At 39.0% G+C, this 15,743-nt stretch overlaps 1 protein-coding gene across 5 annotated transcripts in view; it reads left to right on the top strand.

The window, feature by feature from the left end:
* The window catches only part of CLIP1 (CAP-Gly domain containing linker protein 1), a 108,824-nt gene that overhangs the window by 73,129 nt on the left and 19,952 nt on the right, over positions 1-15,743 (top strand). For all 5 annotated transcript variants that reach the window (XM_066603309.1, XM_066603307.1, XM_066603306.1 and 2 more), the window contains 2 exons: positions 558-678; positions 4,369-4,421. In XM_066603309.1, the coding sequence (XP_066459406.1) occupies positions 558-678; positions 4,369-4,421 (174 nt within the window). The remainder of the gene's footprint in view (positions 1-557; positions 679-4,368; positions 4,422-15,743) is intronic.

Here is a 15,743-nt window from a genome sequence, read left to right as displayed (position 1 = left end):
AGAGCTGATCTGGGTCTGCTAAGTCCCTGCAGCTCTGCCATGGCAGGAGGCACCCTGCGGTTACATGATTGCTGTGTCGAATAGTGGAAGTGACACTTCCGCTTTCTCTCATCACTACATGCTATGTAGACTGCAAGAGAGAAGGCAGAAGCGTCTGTCACTTACCTACATCAATTGTTTAATATTGGAATATTTTTGGTAGTTGCTGAAGATGACACTCTGTTACAATTGTGTTGAAAATACAAACCATGACATACATATATGCCATATAATCGACTATAATATATTAACGGAAGTCATACAATTTCATCAAACCTCAAACTAGGTTTCACTGTCTTTTCTGATTTCATTCTTGTTGGAGTGTTTTACTTGGACAATTTTTGGCCTTGTTTTGTAACATTATGGGTGGTATTTAATTCAGCTCTGCCATATGTGCAGTGTTCTAGAGTATATAAATCACATAAGGGTGTACTGAGTGAGATGTGAACACGACTGTATCCCACAGTTTTCTTGCCTGTCGAGTTTCCATAGTAACTATGCTCTCATTGTCCTTGCAGGGAAGAGCTAAGGCAGGCAGCTGAGCACAAGTCCCAGCAGTTAGCAGCTCTGCGGGAGGAGAACCTCAAACTTACAGAGGAGCTTGGAAGGAGCAAAGAAGAAGTATCAAGTAACCAGAAGGTGGGTAAACGCATATGTATTCAAGCTTTTTACCAAATGCCTGAAATGATGTGTTTCCTTTAACCCAGTTAATTGGTTCTAATCAGAAATTGCTTTTTGTATATATTTCTAATGTTGCGTAGTATTTGCTATAAACACAGTGGAAATGTATAGCATATTGCTGCACTAAATGGCTTGAAGGTTACATTTTGAAGAAAAGTTGCTGCGAGGTGAAAATGTATAGACTTTAGATGTCTAATATGTATTTAGTTTTTGTCTGTGTCTTTTTATTTAAAACCCTAGTAATGACCTGATGATTATTTCCTGTGATTCTATTCGAAAATCAAATCTCTATTTATACTCAGAGGAGTATTTAATTGAAATAAAAAAGTTCAAGATTTCGAAGTATAGCAATTTGTCACTATGGAAACAGTCCACTTTGTTCACTTGATTGCTGCAAAATGGACTGATATCCTTGTAAAGTGCTATAGATACATAACAGAATACACAACACCTCCAATTATATTTCATTATACTTCCAGTTTCACAGGTTATAATACTCAGCAATAGCATTCTATGCCCCATATTTTCAAAGATGGAAGTTTCCAGCAGTTTTCTAAAGAGCTATTTCAAATTTAGCCAGTTGATGAATAATTACATGTAATCCATAATGGACATTAGGTTGATTTTATGTCTTAGCATTCTGTAAGGTGCTATACTTCTAGAAAATAGAAAATTACTGTGTCTTATGAACACGGATGAAATATACTTAAATACTTGCAAACAAATATTCAAGGAGCAATGCACTAAGAAATGTGCACTCATAAATTACAAATGTGGTCTTCAGTTATATTTTTTCATAGCTGTACACTGCTTTTTCTTTTCATCTCTGAGAGAACAGTGTGCCCATGTGTGGGTGTCTGCACTTGGCGTGTAGAGTTGCTATTTTTGGTCTGATAGGTTCTACAAAGAGACAATGGCAGTTTGCACAGATCTGTTTCAGAAAAGCGTTTTTAGGATTTCTTTCATAAATGTAATATATATGGGATATTGAATGAATTTTTAATTTATAAATGGCATTATGTTAGCAATAACCTACACTGTAAGTATATACATTTATGTATATTTGTCTATCTCGGCAGCAAAATGAATTTCCTTTTCTTATAAAATGTAGCACATTGTGTAAAGGTTAACCACACAGCTGGAATGGCTTGCTATTGACTGTATTGTATGGGTTTCGATGTCCCACTTACTTTCATATTTTCTTTCTGCTTAGTCTTCCAACATAAGACTTTTAATGACTTGTCAATCAAGTAAACTCAATGAGGGTCTGGCTGCAGGGACACCCACTGATTTTAAAAACAAGAAGTAGCTTGTTCCTAAGGGCTTATTCATATAATCTTTTTACTCTTTACGTTTGAATATTTCCTATAGACTTCAGTGAGCCAAACCTAGTCCGAAAGAGTTACTTTTGACTACATTAGCCCTATTTGTTTGGAGGAGAGACTAGTATAGTCTAATGTGCTATTTTGTCCTTCAATAACATTTTTTCCGTTTAGATTGAAGTGACTTCCGCAAATGGTAATACCTTACGTTTGCATACTGTGGGGGCTCAGCGTTAGGACAGGTAGCAATCTGGGCGTAACCAGTCAGACAGTGACACTCTGGATAAAGTCTGTAGTCCAGGCTTCGCCTGGGTTTATTTCAGTACAAAAACAAAGCAAAAAAAGGGCCTTAACATCAGGCCAACATAAAGTAAATCCTGCTCGTCTGAGCACTTACTAGACCTAGATCAACCCAGTCTATACTCTTGCAAAACAAATGCCTCCTGCGCACAGCCAGCCAGGCTCTCAGACCTGCAGGGGTCTCAGCACACCACCCCAGGACCTGCAGGCCCAGGCTTTATAAGGCCTGGTACCAGCCTCACCTGGTACGTGGGAGTGGCCATCCCACCCTTCGCTTTGACCACTCCAGGAAAAGCTGGCCCGGATTATGCGGCTTGGAGCCACTTACATACTATGTGTCAGTAACTTAATGTTACTGACACCCGACTGCCAGCTTCCTCCACCGAGCCCAGGCTGCTCAGTGGCACGTATCTGCCCAAGTGCTCCCTAAAGCCGCATAGGAGAGCATCCTAGGCGAAATGTATCGGCCCTCTAGCACTTTGCGGGTCACTCTCACAATACGTAAAGCATATTTTTTTTAATATCTTTATTCTGATCTCCTATGATCTACCCACTATTTCCTGTGTTCCAGTAAACCTTAAGGCCCAATGTCCATGGGTGAACTTCAATTGCGGAGCCCACGTGGACGATCTGCAGTTCAAGCCGCTCATAGAGAAACACGGGCATCCGCAGCTGAATTAAAGCAAGCAGATTTGTTTTGCAGGCCTTTTGGTCCAGAAAACAAATCACAGTATGCTCTATTTCGATGCGGTTCCCGCAAGGACGGCTTCCATTGACTTTAATCGAATTGCGTCTGGGCCGTATATTTCACGGGAAAGCAGGAGTTTAAAAAAAAACAAACAAAAAACTCTGCATGTGCGGCTGTGTGCCGGCGCTTCTGCATGCATCTGTAGTGAAGAAAATAGAAGACCCAGACAGGCACGCAGAAGACCTGGATGGATAAGCAGTGTCCTTAGCACAGTCGGATTCTGTTGTGGGCTCCCGCAAGCGGAATCCTATCCGCCCGTGGACACGAAGCCTAAGACAATATTTTTATAAAGAAAAATACAAATTTATTCTCAGACATTTTAGCATACACATAAAAATGTATGTATATGTTAAATGTATACACCAAATGTTAGAGCAAAATGGGATGTGAAAAAGGCCTAACTAGTATGTTTCCATAGCGTTCAAAAATTTCAGTTGAGTGAACACATACTCGATCGATTGAAAGTGGAGAATGGTAATATCTTACTCGTGAGGTCAAAGGTGCTTCAGTGGTCAGACACCCATCACACATATGGCAGGTCTGACGTAAAAATCATTTTCAGCAAACCCTTTTAATTACACATCAATATATACAGCATATTTGTGAGAATATGGACAATGTATTGTAAACCATTGTTTTTCAACTCTAGTTCTCAAGTATTCCTGACAAGTTGCAGTTTCAGTATTTCTATCGTATTACATCAGTGATGTAATTATTGTCTGGGCCTCAGACGTTGCAACAGTTGTTTTTTTTTTTGGGGGGGGGGGTTGCCTTTTTAAGATTGCCTCTAGTCATGACTTGTTTGGAGGTACTTGTAGACTAGTTGAGAAATGCTGTCTTGAGTGGCCTACAATTCCATACACATGTACACTTAGCTTGGCCAAGCGTGCATCTGTCCTGAATATAGAGAAGTGAGATATTCACTGTTAGAATCCTGGGGCACCTTGTCTTTGAGTACAAAAGTATTGGACAGTTAAAAGCCATCTGCCTCCTGATCCTTGCATTCTCTTGTTCGGAAGAGACTTGTGAGGCCCCCATACACTCTTATGGGTTTGATGTGTGTGGGAGCCTCCAGCCTTAGCCTATCCATGACTTGAGCGTTGTTCACACTGGTGTGTTACTATATAAAGGATTGTTTTGGAAAATGTTTCAGTGCCATTCTATGAGAGAATTTGATCCAATCATTATATATACACTTTCTAACTGTAATATAAGAGTCAGTACTGAAAATGGTCTAGTAGACAATTTACTTAATTGATATTATGTTTTCCTTTTTAGCTTGAAGAGGAGAGATCCGTTTTAAATAATCAACTGCTAGAGATGAAAAAAAGGTATTTTCAATGTTCCCAGTATTCTAGTTATGTCTTAGTACCCTGTATAGCTTGTCTGAATATTACTGTGACAGAATGAGAGTCCACATTTCTGTGGGTAGGTAGAAACTGTCTCACTGGCAGATGTTAACCACTTAACTGGCATTTTGGAAATTCGTTTTTCTTTTGTGATAAATTGTATCAATGTGCTGTACTGATATGATCCTTCAAAATATTTTCTTTGACAGATCTAACATATTAATCACGTCTCACATCTGTCATTTCTCTGTCTGAATCCTGTTCCTTAATCTGATTTTTCTGGATGTCCCCGTTGTCCCAGGAGAAGGGTAACATGGACTTTTGTTCATGCTATGCCCCCCCACAACCCTTTATCAATTAGTTAACATATTTGCTCTCTGATTGTCATCTAATCACTCCTCTATGCCGTTTAATCCCGCTAGTGCCACGGACATTGCCAACCGCGGTCTCTAAGTGGGTTTACCAAAAAACTACAGCTTCCCCACCCCCCTTACACAATTATTTAAATGTTGGTGGAAGGGGTGGCGGTGGGTGAGAATTACACATAATTGATATGGCCACATCCATAACAAAACACTATGTATCCAGCAGAATAAATGTGCGTTTTAAAACAAAATGTCAAAATAGCAATTTGCTTTCTGAAAACAGAAATAAAAAAAAATCAAAACTTGTATACAACGCATAATGGTAGCAATAAAAGCAAGTTCTCCTGCAAAAAAACAAGCCCTTCTATAGTTCTGTCAACACAAAAATAAAAATGCTATAATCTTGGAATGTGGTTATTTTTGGTCACAATTTATGTATTTTTTTTAAGAATCCTAAAATCCTTCATTTTTTTACACTGAGCACAGAGCTTAATAGGCAGATACTTCATGTTCTTTAAAGAAAGCTTTGTACTATTTTGCTAACCTCATCGGTAGGATTGCACTGAGCGGTAACACCTATATGTAGATAACACAGGATCCACCATAAGAGGTGCTCAGCTGTGACTATCTACTTTCCCACCCTGCAAATGGGACCACTACACAGATAACAGAACATGTCTAGAATAGACTCCCCTCCTGTCCATTGTGTGAATGGCCCATGAATTAGACGTAAAGCATATCTTCTGAATGCTGTAAATGCTGTTAAATGTAGCTCAGGAAAGATGGCAGCCACCATAGTAATGTATAGAGAACAGAATAAAAAATTCTATAATCAGAAGATAAACAGAACAGATTAGAAAAATGGAAAATGTTTCAATAACTGGTTTTAACAGGTTTTGGTTATATAGTCCCTCTAAGTTGGCTTTGAGCTAAATGCATGCTTACTCGGCAACTATTCCTCCATATTCCCCTGTAAACGGTTTGAAGAGGAAGACAAGTGTGTTACATCCTTCTGGCAGCAGCTTTTCTCCCACAGGGAGATATTGTTAGGTTTGACCAACATGTATCTAATGTGTGTAAGCACCGTGTAGTCTATTTAGTCGTGCTTTTCAATCTTAGTTCAACCAATGTCCTGTTTAAATATAATCTGTCTTGGATACTGATCTCTTTAATAATTGCTTCTGCCCATACAAGAGCACTTCAGGGGGGAGGTACCAAAGGTATAGTAAGCTTGTAAGAATGACGTTACACCTCATCCTTATTGTGGTATATAAAACCCATTTAAAGAGATCTGTCTCTATTACAGATTTTCACTGAAGAGTTTTTCTGGGACTTAAAGGGGTATTCGAGTCAGTGGATAAAATTCCAAGATTTCATCTATCCACTGGATATGTGGAAACTTGTAATTTCATCCATTGTCCGGACAGCTTCTTTATGAAAAATTTTCCACAATCTTAGAAATGTGTAAAATAAAGAAATACATACTCGCCTGCTCTAGTGTCTTATCATCTAGTGTTGGAGCCCTCATGCCCGCCATTCGGAACCTTGAAGCTGGCTGGTGGTTATGTGCCGTTGATTGTGCATTTGACCATTCAGCCAATCACAGACTTCAGCAGTGATTCCTCCATGCCCACTGAACCCTCTACGCGTGTGTTTTGTCTTTATTGTAAGCATTTCTAAGCCTGTGGAAATGTATTTCAGTACCAAAAAACCCTGTTATGGAAATCCATGTAAGGGAGTTAATGACCAATACTGCTAAAATATGTACTTCAAAAAACATATTGGCACATATGTCATTTATGCTGATGTTTGTAACAAATTAGGAATGGCTACAGGCAAGGTTCTGTGCAACTTCTCTATACATAACCCTAACTTTAGTTATTTGTGTCAAGAAATCTTTGTTTTGGGTAAGTGAATTGGTGATCCAGGTATTAAGTATGGAGTTGCATTACTAGACCTTACCTAATATTCTACTGTTACTTTAGTTATGCCATTTACAGTGTTATAGCTGAGAACTACTGTCCTAGGTGTTTTCTATCTTTACATGGATATAACAGCCTTTCCTCTATCATCGAAAGAGCCTATATTCTGCATAAATTTGCAAGGGGGAGCAATCACTTGAAATTTTACTTTTAGTCGATTTGGTGCATCATGTCAGTGAGACATATATTACCAATTTCAAAATGTGCTTTCTAGTTTCAAAAACTATGCTGGTATATGCCAGAACATACAGAAATGACTAAATTGTACTTTTGATAAGGTTTTGCGAATGTTGTTGTTTTAGCTGCTAATGCATTTTCTACATCTAAATTTGTTTGCTCTTTCATCTTCATTGAATAGCTTTGCACCAAATTAAAATGCTGCTTCCATGATACATATTTAATACAAATCAGTATTTGCCAGTCTACCCATACAACAAACTTTTATGTAAAATGTATTTATTTTAATTCATACAGCTTGTCAATAACATATTTCTAAAGAATCAGCCCCTAAGGCTGGGTTCACATCTGCGTTGGAACCTTTGGACAGATCTTCCGTCACAGATCTGGCTAAAAATACGTTAAGACACAGTGCTGCACGCAGCGCTTTTTCTTCTGCCCAAAAGCCGGACAGCTGGGCAGACCCCATTATAGTCAATGGGGTCCGTCCGGCGCTGTTCGGTTTTGTCCAGAAACAGTTCAGCCGCAGGGATTCCCCTTTTGGAATCTGGGCCACAAATGTGAAACCTCCCTTATAAACAGAACAAGGTTTTTGACCCTTTTTGTCAACTTGAAGGTTTAAAAAAAAAAAAAAAAAAGGCATATGAGAAATATTAATGTGAAAAAAATGAACCCTTTTTGCTAATCTTGTAAAACCCTTGTCCCCAATGACCTCAGCGGCCTATGTTTTGTGAGCCCATAAGCTTAGTTTATAGTTCTACAAAAGGCCATCAATGTGTGATTGGTGGGAGTTTCAGTGGACTTCCTGACCACCCTTCGCTTATGTGTGTGGCTGTGTTTTGTACTACGACTCTGCTGCATTCAAGTTATTGATAAGCAAGGAGAGGCTGTGTTTATTTAGTCACGCTCTATTGAAATTAATGGCAGTTCTGGAAACTTTCCAGTGTTCTTACTACAGAAGTAACATTTTATTAGTGTCTTATTTGATGTTATAAACCTAGCGGGGCTTTTTGCCTTTGCTTCTATGTCTCACATCACCACAGCTCAGGGGGGTTGAAGGGATTATCCAACGGAAATAATTTATCAGCTATCCATTTGCATTCTATGGAGATTATTTTCATGGAATAACGCATTTAACTGTACCCCAAATATGATGGGTTATAATGGAAGTACTGTATTTTGGATTTTTAGTTTTGTTGTGCTATATTCATGTTGTAGTCAACATATCTAACCATGGCTAGCACAACCAATAAGGTTATAGTTGTTGCTAGACTGAAATATATTGCTTGATTAAAAATCTCAAACAAGGCTGTAGTGTATTATCTAGTTAGTTACACCTATGTGGAGGCAGCCTTGCACATAGTTATCCGTAGGGAGAATAGCTATTTGTTTTAAGAAGGCAGAGAAGTACCTCGGTCTTTTTAATGGAGAGCTTTTTGTTTTCTCGCTGCCATAAAATTGTTATTGGCAAGTTGGGAAAAGGTTCTATAATTTCATGATTTGTTAGTTCTGTGACACATCAGCCTACCCCTAAAGGCCCTGTGCAGTAAGATATCGGTTTTACCTTTCTTTAAGATAAGGAAATAATCACTTAAATGGCTTATTGACTTACAACATGTAAACACGCCTATGAATAATGACTAGTGCATTTTATCATGGCCGACTTGAACTCGTTTATGAACTATTGGCTTTAAATGCATAAAAATTGGGTGAAAAAATTTGTTAGAGAAAAAAATTTATCTCTTTATTATACGGATAGTATCTCTTAAAAGGGTTGTCCTGCCAATTAAGATTTTTTTAAACTAAATCAGAGTGGTATAATAAAACAAGTCCTACTTCCCTTACCAATTGCCTGCCACTCTAGTTATGAAGCTTCCTGGATTCCCCACTGGTGTCTGCTTTCTGGAACCTCTCAACCCAGACATGAGACTGCAGGAGCCAATTACTGGCTGCCGTGTTTACTCATTACAGCCAATGATTGGCTGCATTAATCATATGTCCCTATCAAGAGGCACCAGGAAGCAGACACCAGGGAGCATTGTCACTAGAATCCTAAAGGCACATTTAGTCCTAGATATGGTTTTCCAGTCTTCTGAGTACAGCCAGCAGTATAAACAATAGATGCCTTAATTCTGTTTTCCATGACCATATATAGAGATTTTACATAAAAGATCTGCAGTTTTTTTAAAGTTTGTATTTGAGTAAAATACAAAATAAAAAGTCATGTTTACCTTCCCAAATGTAAGTATATCAGGATATCTCAACCAATGGGTTACATGCTGTAGCTTTGGGGGTATGCCAGGAGTGTAAAATGAAAAGGTAATTAAAGAACGCCCTAGGGTCCAGCAGTGTTTCATTACTGGTTGCTAGAACACTGATTAGTGAGTGGACAAGCTTGCAGAGTAAACCCTTAAGCTCTTAAACCCCGTCTTCCTCTGTACATATACAGCCACTGCCATTACTAACCTCATGCTGCAGGTCTGTCCATGGTGTGGATGGGATTGGTCTGACTGATGCAAGAGGTAGGCAGGGTAGGCACAGCCCTGCAGTGTGTGGGGTCTGAACATTGCGAGAATCTAAGATCAGAAATAGTTTGTGTTCTGACCACTTCATGGGTGCTGCTCATGATTCAAGAAAATTAGAGTGAGGAGGTGCCTTTTAAAAGCGTTTACCATGCGGAAGGGTGCAGCTCATGTCCAAAAATTTCCCCAGCTTACTGTATATACTGCAGCTCCAATCCTCTGACGGCCAATTTAAAAAAAAAATTGTCAAGCATAATTTTGCCTCATGGGTAAGAGTCATATCCCTCCACCACTGTCCCTACTATCTATGGGGCAATACATTAAATGGCAGCCTGCTCTACCACTATTTTGTAGAATTATGAGTTTTTTCTTAGGCGGGTACTGGGTTGGGACATCTTGTCGCTAGAGGGCACTTGGCTTGGAGAAGTTGAAAAACCCTGGTATAAGAGGATATATTGTACTTCCATAAATGTAAGCCACCCACAGACTTCTGTGAGTGTTCCTGAGTCTAGGAAAGCAATATACAGTGGGTCCGGAAAGTCTTCAGACCCTTAAAACTTTTTTTTACATTTTATCTTGTGGCCTTGTGCAAATTTAAAAAAATTAAAATTTCCCCCATCACTCTGCACTCAACACCTTATAATGACAATGTGAAAAAAGGGTTAGAAATATATATTTTTTTATTGTAATGAAAAACTAACTAAAATAGAGTTGCAGCATGTATGACTGCCACTATATTCATTGTGGGATGCTCCAGACCCTGTTCTTGGGTTGATGAGTCTCGGTATTCAAACCACCCTAACTATATCATCTAATATAGATGGGGGATTTATTGGTTCCATTGGATAACTCCTTTAAATGAGCGCATCAGTGTGATGCACAAGTAGTAGCGTACTAGTGAGTTTAATTGCATCCACTAAATGGCAGCTGAAATTAAAGCATTTCCTAGTTTTGTCGAGACACTTAATGTAGAACAGGATCACTTTTAGCCAATCGGCCGCTTTGAAAAAGGATCAAGTGATTCAATGTTTGACCCCCGATCTTGAAGAGTAATGAACTGAATGTCATTTTATCCTTTTCGGGCTGCTAACTGGCTGGTATAGATCTTACAAAAAGGTACTCTTCATGGGACGACTGTCGCTCCTGCACTTTCACATGGGAGCAATAGTTGTTCAGTGAATGGAGACTTAACTTGCCAGACATCTCTTCTGGCCACCCGCCTCCATTCACTTCCAACAGACAGTCGATCAAGGATAAATGGCTGGCTGTTTACACTGAGTGAGAAGTTGCACATTTAGTCTTTTTTTGTTTTAGTAAGCTGTAATGAAGCGACTACTAACTAATGAGCGATTTTTCTCATTTAGTGCCCTGTCAATCCTGTGTTTACAAGAGACAACTATCACTTAATCACTTGTTTCAGTGATTTTACATCTGATAATTGGCCTGTGTAAAAGTAACTTTTCAATTTCACTGACTTTCTATAGGGTTGTATGCAATTATATTTGTCGGTATAGCTATATTATGGTGTTACACTAATGCTTTGATATAAAGAGGTCTTAAATACTGGCCTGTCTATCGGCTCTCCTGCCGCTTCTGTTTTAGGAAGTAATTATATTTTTCATTTATTAATCTTATTTTTAATTTCTGCGTTGTACCATTCCTCTAGAAATGTAAGAATAAATTGACAACTTGGTGTTCCCAATACAGGGGTGTGTCCCTACATTGTCTACAGTGTCCAATCAGAGCCATCCGTGCGGAGACGCACCCCTTAGACGAAATTGACAAAGGGAATGGAAACACCCAGTTGTCAAACATTTTTTAGTAGGAATATCTGAGGAACAATACAATGTAGAGTTCTAAGAAAAGATGCTTCAGAATTATTTCTTAGGGGATACAATCATACTAAAACAGAATTGTCAGGACAGCAGACAGGTTCTTTTTAAGTATCTATTTGTCATGACTAAGTGGCTTCATATACAAACAAAAAATAAACTTGATCTTCTGATTTAAAACTAAGCTTCATGTTTCTTGTGCAACAAAGGATTTATAGATTGGCTTAAGGCCTTATTCACATGGGCGTATTTTTCATCAGTATTTTGTGAGCCAAAACCAGGAGTGGGTGCAAAATACGGAAGAAATGCAAATCATTCCATTATACTTTCTCTCCACTTCTGGTTTTGGCTCACAAAATACTGATGAAAAATACGCCCGTGTGAAAGAGCCATAAGGGTGCGTTCAGACGACCGTATATCGGCCTGGTATGCACGCCGGCCTATATACGGCGTATCTCTCTGCAGGGGGAAGAGCCGGGAGCAGTGCTCTGAGCTCCCGCCCCCTCTCTGCCTCCTCTCCACCCCCCTGCACTATTTTCAATGAGGAAAGGCTGGATGAGGGTGGAGCTAATTCTCGGAACTTAGCCCAGCCCCATCCCACCTCCTCTCATTGCAAATAGTGCAGAGGGGCGGAGAGGTGGCAGGAGCTCAGAGCACTGCTCCTGGCTCTTCCAGCCTCCTCCCCCTGCAGAGAGAGACGCCGTATATTGGCCGGCGTGAATACCCGGATGTTATACGGTCGTCTGAATGCGCCCTAAAGCTGTAGAAGATTTTTTTTATTTGTATGACTTGCACATATCGGTTCTTACTTTTCCAGCCACAAATATCGTACTGACAATAAATACTCTTGTATTGGAATAACTCAGTTGAATATTGAAAGGTGTTGTACAAGGTGTTTTTAAATTTAATGAGTCCATCCTATTCCTGAAATGAAATTTGAATCTTTGTAGATTGCAAACTGTCCTGCTGTGTTCCAGCTTGCGCTGCTAATCAATGCTCATCCCATTCCTTTCTCCCTTTCTACTTTTGCTTCCTTTGCTATATCTGTGTGTCTTTAATGGTAAGACTGAAGAAAGTCTATCCACGTTACAACAAATAGTCTTTTTATTTTTTATTTCATATTTTATTTTTAGTACAGCATTGTTGTACGTATTTTGGCTGCATATGTCCTAAAGTGTCTCGCTTTTGTTTTTGTAAAAAAAATAAATAAAAAATAAAGCTGAAATTATTTTTTCAACGAAAAAGAAAATACGGAAAAATTTCACTTTTCCAAATTGTATATCGCTTATTTTTTTTCTCTTTTTGTTTTCTAACATGTGATTTCTGTTATCTTGCATTTTTAAGCTTACCCAGTAATACAGTAAGGTACATATTTCATTACTGAATGTTTGAGTAGTAAGAGAAAAATCTGTGATCCATTAGAGTAGGTTTTATGCAAAATAGAGCATGCTGGGAGTTGTAGTCTTAACACTCAGTTGCATTTTTAGACTTTGATCAGATGTTCCGCTCCCTGGTGACGTAAATATTAAATGAAGTTATGCGAATACTTTGTACTTGAAAATCCTATCCCTCTAAGTCTTCTATTTACAGAGAAATATGTACAGTAAGTCGTTCCTTGAAAAAAGACCTGTCACTTCTTCTGACACGAGCATTTTAGTAAATAATTATATTCTCCATAAAACAATTCTGGACCATATGTTCTTAAATCTGTTACTCCTAGAAACTTGTGAATAAATTGACAACTGGGTGTTACCAGATGGGGATGTGTCATTACGTTGTCCAATCAGTGCTGCCAGTGTTAGACTTTTGAGGGTAACATCCAGTTGTCGGTCTATACTTATGTTAATAGCAATGGCATAACATGATTCTATGAAAAGATGTAACAGTATATATATATTTTTTTTTTTATGGAGAATACAAGTTTTTACTGAAATGGACAAGTCCGTAGCGGTGATAGGTCCTCTTGACTCTAGGGCTACACAGCGACTTTGGCTGTAACACACATCACATGGCATAGATTACACTATGGCCCTGCTACATTGCATCTTAATGCAATTTACAAGTTATCACGATTCGACAATAGAAGTCCTGCAGGTTAAGGTTTCTTGCAATTGTTTGGTTGTCACAACTGTATTCACACTAGTATACAACATAGCAGAGTCACAGTGTGGTCTTTGGTCATGTGGCCAAAGTTGCCATGTAGTCCTCGCTTTAAAGCAGGTGTTTTTTTTTTTTTGTTCTATTCACATATGAAAAATATTTATAAAACAAGCAACTGAGTTTCTTGGAAAGCTGAATGTATCTATCACCAGATAAATTTTGCATCTTTCTAATAGAATTAGAATCTAGTGCAGTATTTTCCAACCAGGATTCTATGAATCTAGGTTAAGGGCTCCCAAATTATAGCAAATGCTGTCAATTATAGAGTGAGAATATGGCAATTCTAGTATTTCCCTCCTGGGAAAACCATTTTCAGAAGATTCACCATGGTACAAAAGAACTTAGGAATTACTAAGATACAGGATGCATCTTCAATTACAAATTGGCCCCCTGATCAAAATGCCAAAAAGATGATTCATGATGTGGCAAATTATTTTTAGTAGTTCTAATGACCCCATAATGCGAGCTAATTCATTAGAAACATGAATAAGGCTTGGAGTGACCAGCAGCAAAAGAGCTGGCTGCCAAATACGAGCTGGCTTGACACTATCAAAGCAGACATCAACATGCAAAAGATTGAACTGAAAGAAGCAGTACAAAACAGAATGGAGCGGAGAGGGCGAAACCATAAAGTCTCCGAGTCAGCCTCAACTAAACTAATATAGAGGAGATATAGTTCAAATGAAAGTGGTATTTGCCCATAGCAAAAAATATATTTCAGCATTTTCTGATGGTTTATGAATTTTATTTGCCCAAAGTAGATTTTCAGCTTTATATTAACCCCTTAGTGACCACCCTATTGTGTTTTTACGTCCTGCCGTTGCAGGACGTGTATGAAGGGAGATCACACTGCAATCTCCCTCCTTACATCGCGGGTGTCAGCTGTTTCTTACAGAGGACACCAGCAGGCAACAGCCCCGACAAGCTGCACGGCTGATTTGGGCTGTTAACCCTTCAAATGCCACTGTCAAAACTGACAGCAGCATTTAAATCCCTCAAACAATGTTCGGGACTCCCCTACTCTGCCCCCCTCCCCCGCGATGACATCGGGAGAGCTGTGCGGGTGTCATGGCAGCTCGGGTCCTTCTGAAAGCCCTTGCACAACTATGTCAACGGAAAAATGAAGTGCGCAGAAGATGGAGACAAAATAATTTAAAAAAATTAAATATCTTTAAAAATATATGAGAAGTATAGCAAAAAACTATACAAGTTTGATATCATAGTAGTCATACTGACCCATAGAATAAAGTTCTCAGGTCTTTTTTTTTTGCAGTTTGTGCGCCATAGAAACAAGACGCACCAAATGATGGTGGAATGTCTTTTTTTTTTTCTTCTTTGATTTCCCTCCACCTAGAATTTTTTTAAATTTTTCAGTACACTATATGGTACATTACATAGCACCATTGAAAAATACAACTCGTTCCGCAAAAAAAACAGCCCCCATACAGCTACATCAATAGATAAATAAAGGAGTTACGATTTTTTTAAAAGGGGGGGGGGGGTAGGGGGTCAAAATGGAAAAAAGCTAATTAGCTTGGTCAGTAAGGGGTTAAAAAAGCTAGAGAGATTTGTCCATGAAAGACATTTTATACCAGATCTATAGGACCTTCTGGGTCCCTCACATTTTGATAGTTCAATCCTCTACCTAGCAACCTAAATAGAGAAATGGCTGCACATTTTTGTGTCTCCATTTTAGTCTGAGTTATGGAAACTACTGTACAATCTGTCAGTTTCTGTAAAACCCAAAAACTACAATGGAGAGTTGTTGTGAACCTCTGTATTCAAACTCCAACTGGATGTATTGGCCTGACACTGGGTTAGAGGGACCCCTGTTCTGATGTAGTTTGATTCAATAAAGAAAGTGGAAAAAAGTAGAGAGCGCCACAGGTGGATCCAATCCACACTAGCTCAGCTGTGTGGATGCAGTCACAGAGTGTCTTTTCCTCAGTGCTCCAATCCTTCAATGTAAAGGAGAGCTGCAGATACAGGCTGGGGGGTCTAAATGAAGAACTCCCCCAGATACAATAAAGAAAGAAAAAGAGAAAAAAAACCGTCAGAAAAAAGAGATCCGCGCTCACAGGTGAAGTGCACTGAGGATAAATTCACGTGTAGACAATGGTGAAATGAAACACTTACTTGGAAGGAGGGGGGTATGATGTACAGATGCCCCCTCCTCAGAGTGTCCACCACAAGGTATAGAGCTGTGCTCCAAGTAGCAAGATGATTCTCCAGTTGTTGAAATCAAACAGAACTTTTAATACGTTTC

This window comes from Eleutherodactylus coqui, chromosome 5, assembly GCF_035609145.1.
Source record: "Eleutherodactylus coqui strain aEleCoq1 chromosome 5, aEleCoq1.hap1, whole genome shotgun sequence".
Lineage (NCBI taxonomy): Eukaryota > Metazoa > Chordata > Amphibia > Anura > Eleutherodactylidae > Eleutherodactylus > Eleutherodactylus coqui.
Note: the sequence above shows the minus strand (reverse complement) of the source record. Positions and strands in the feature narration are given on the sequence as shown.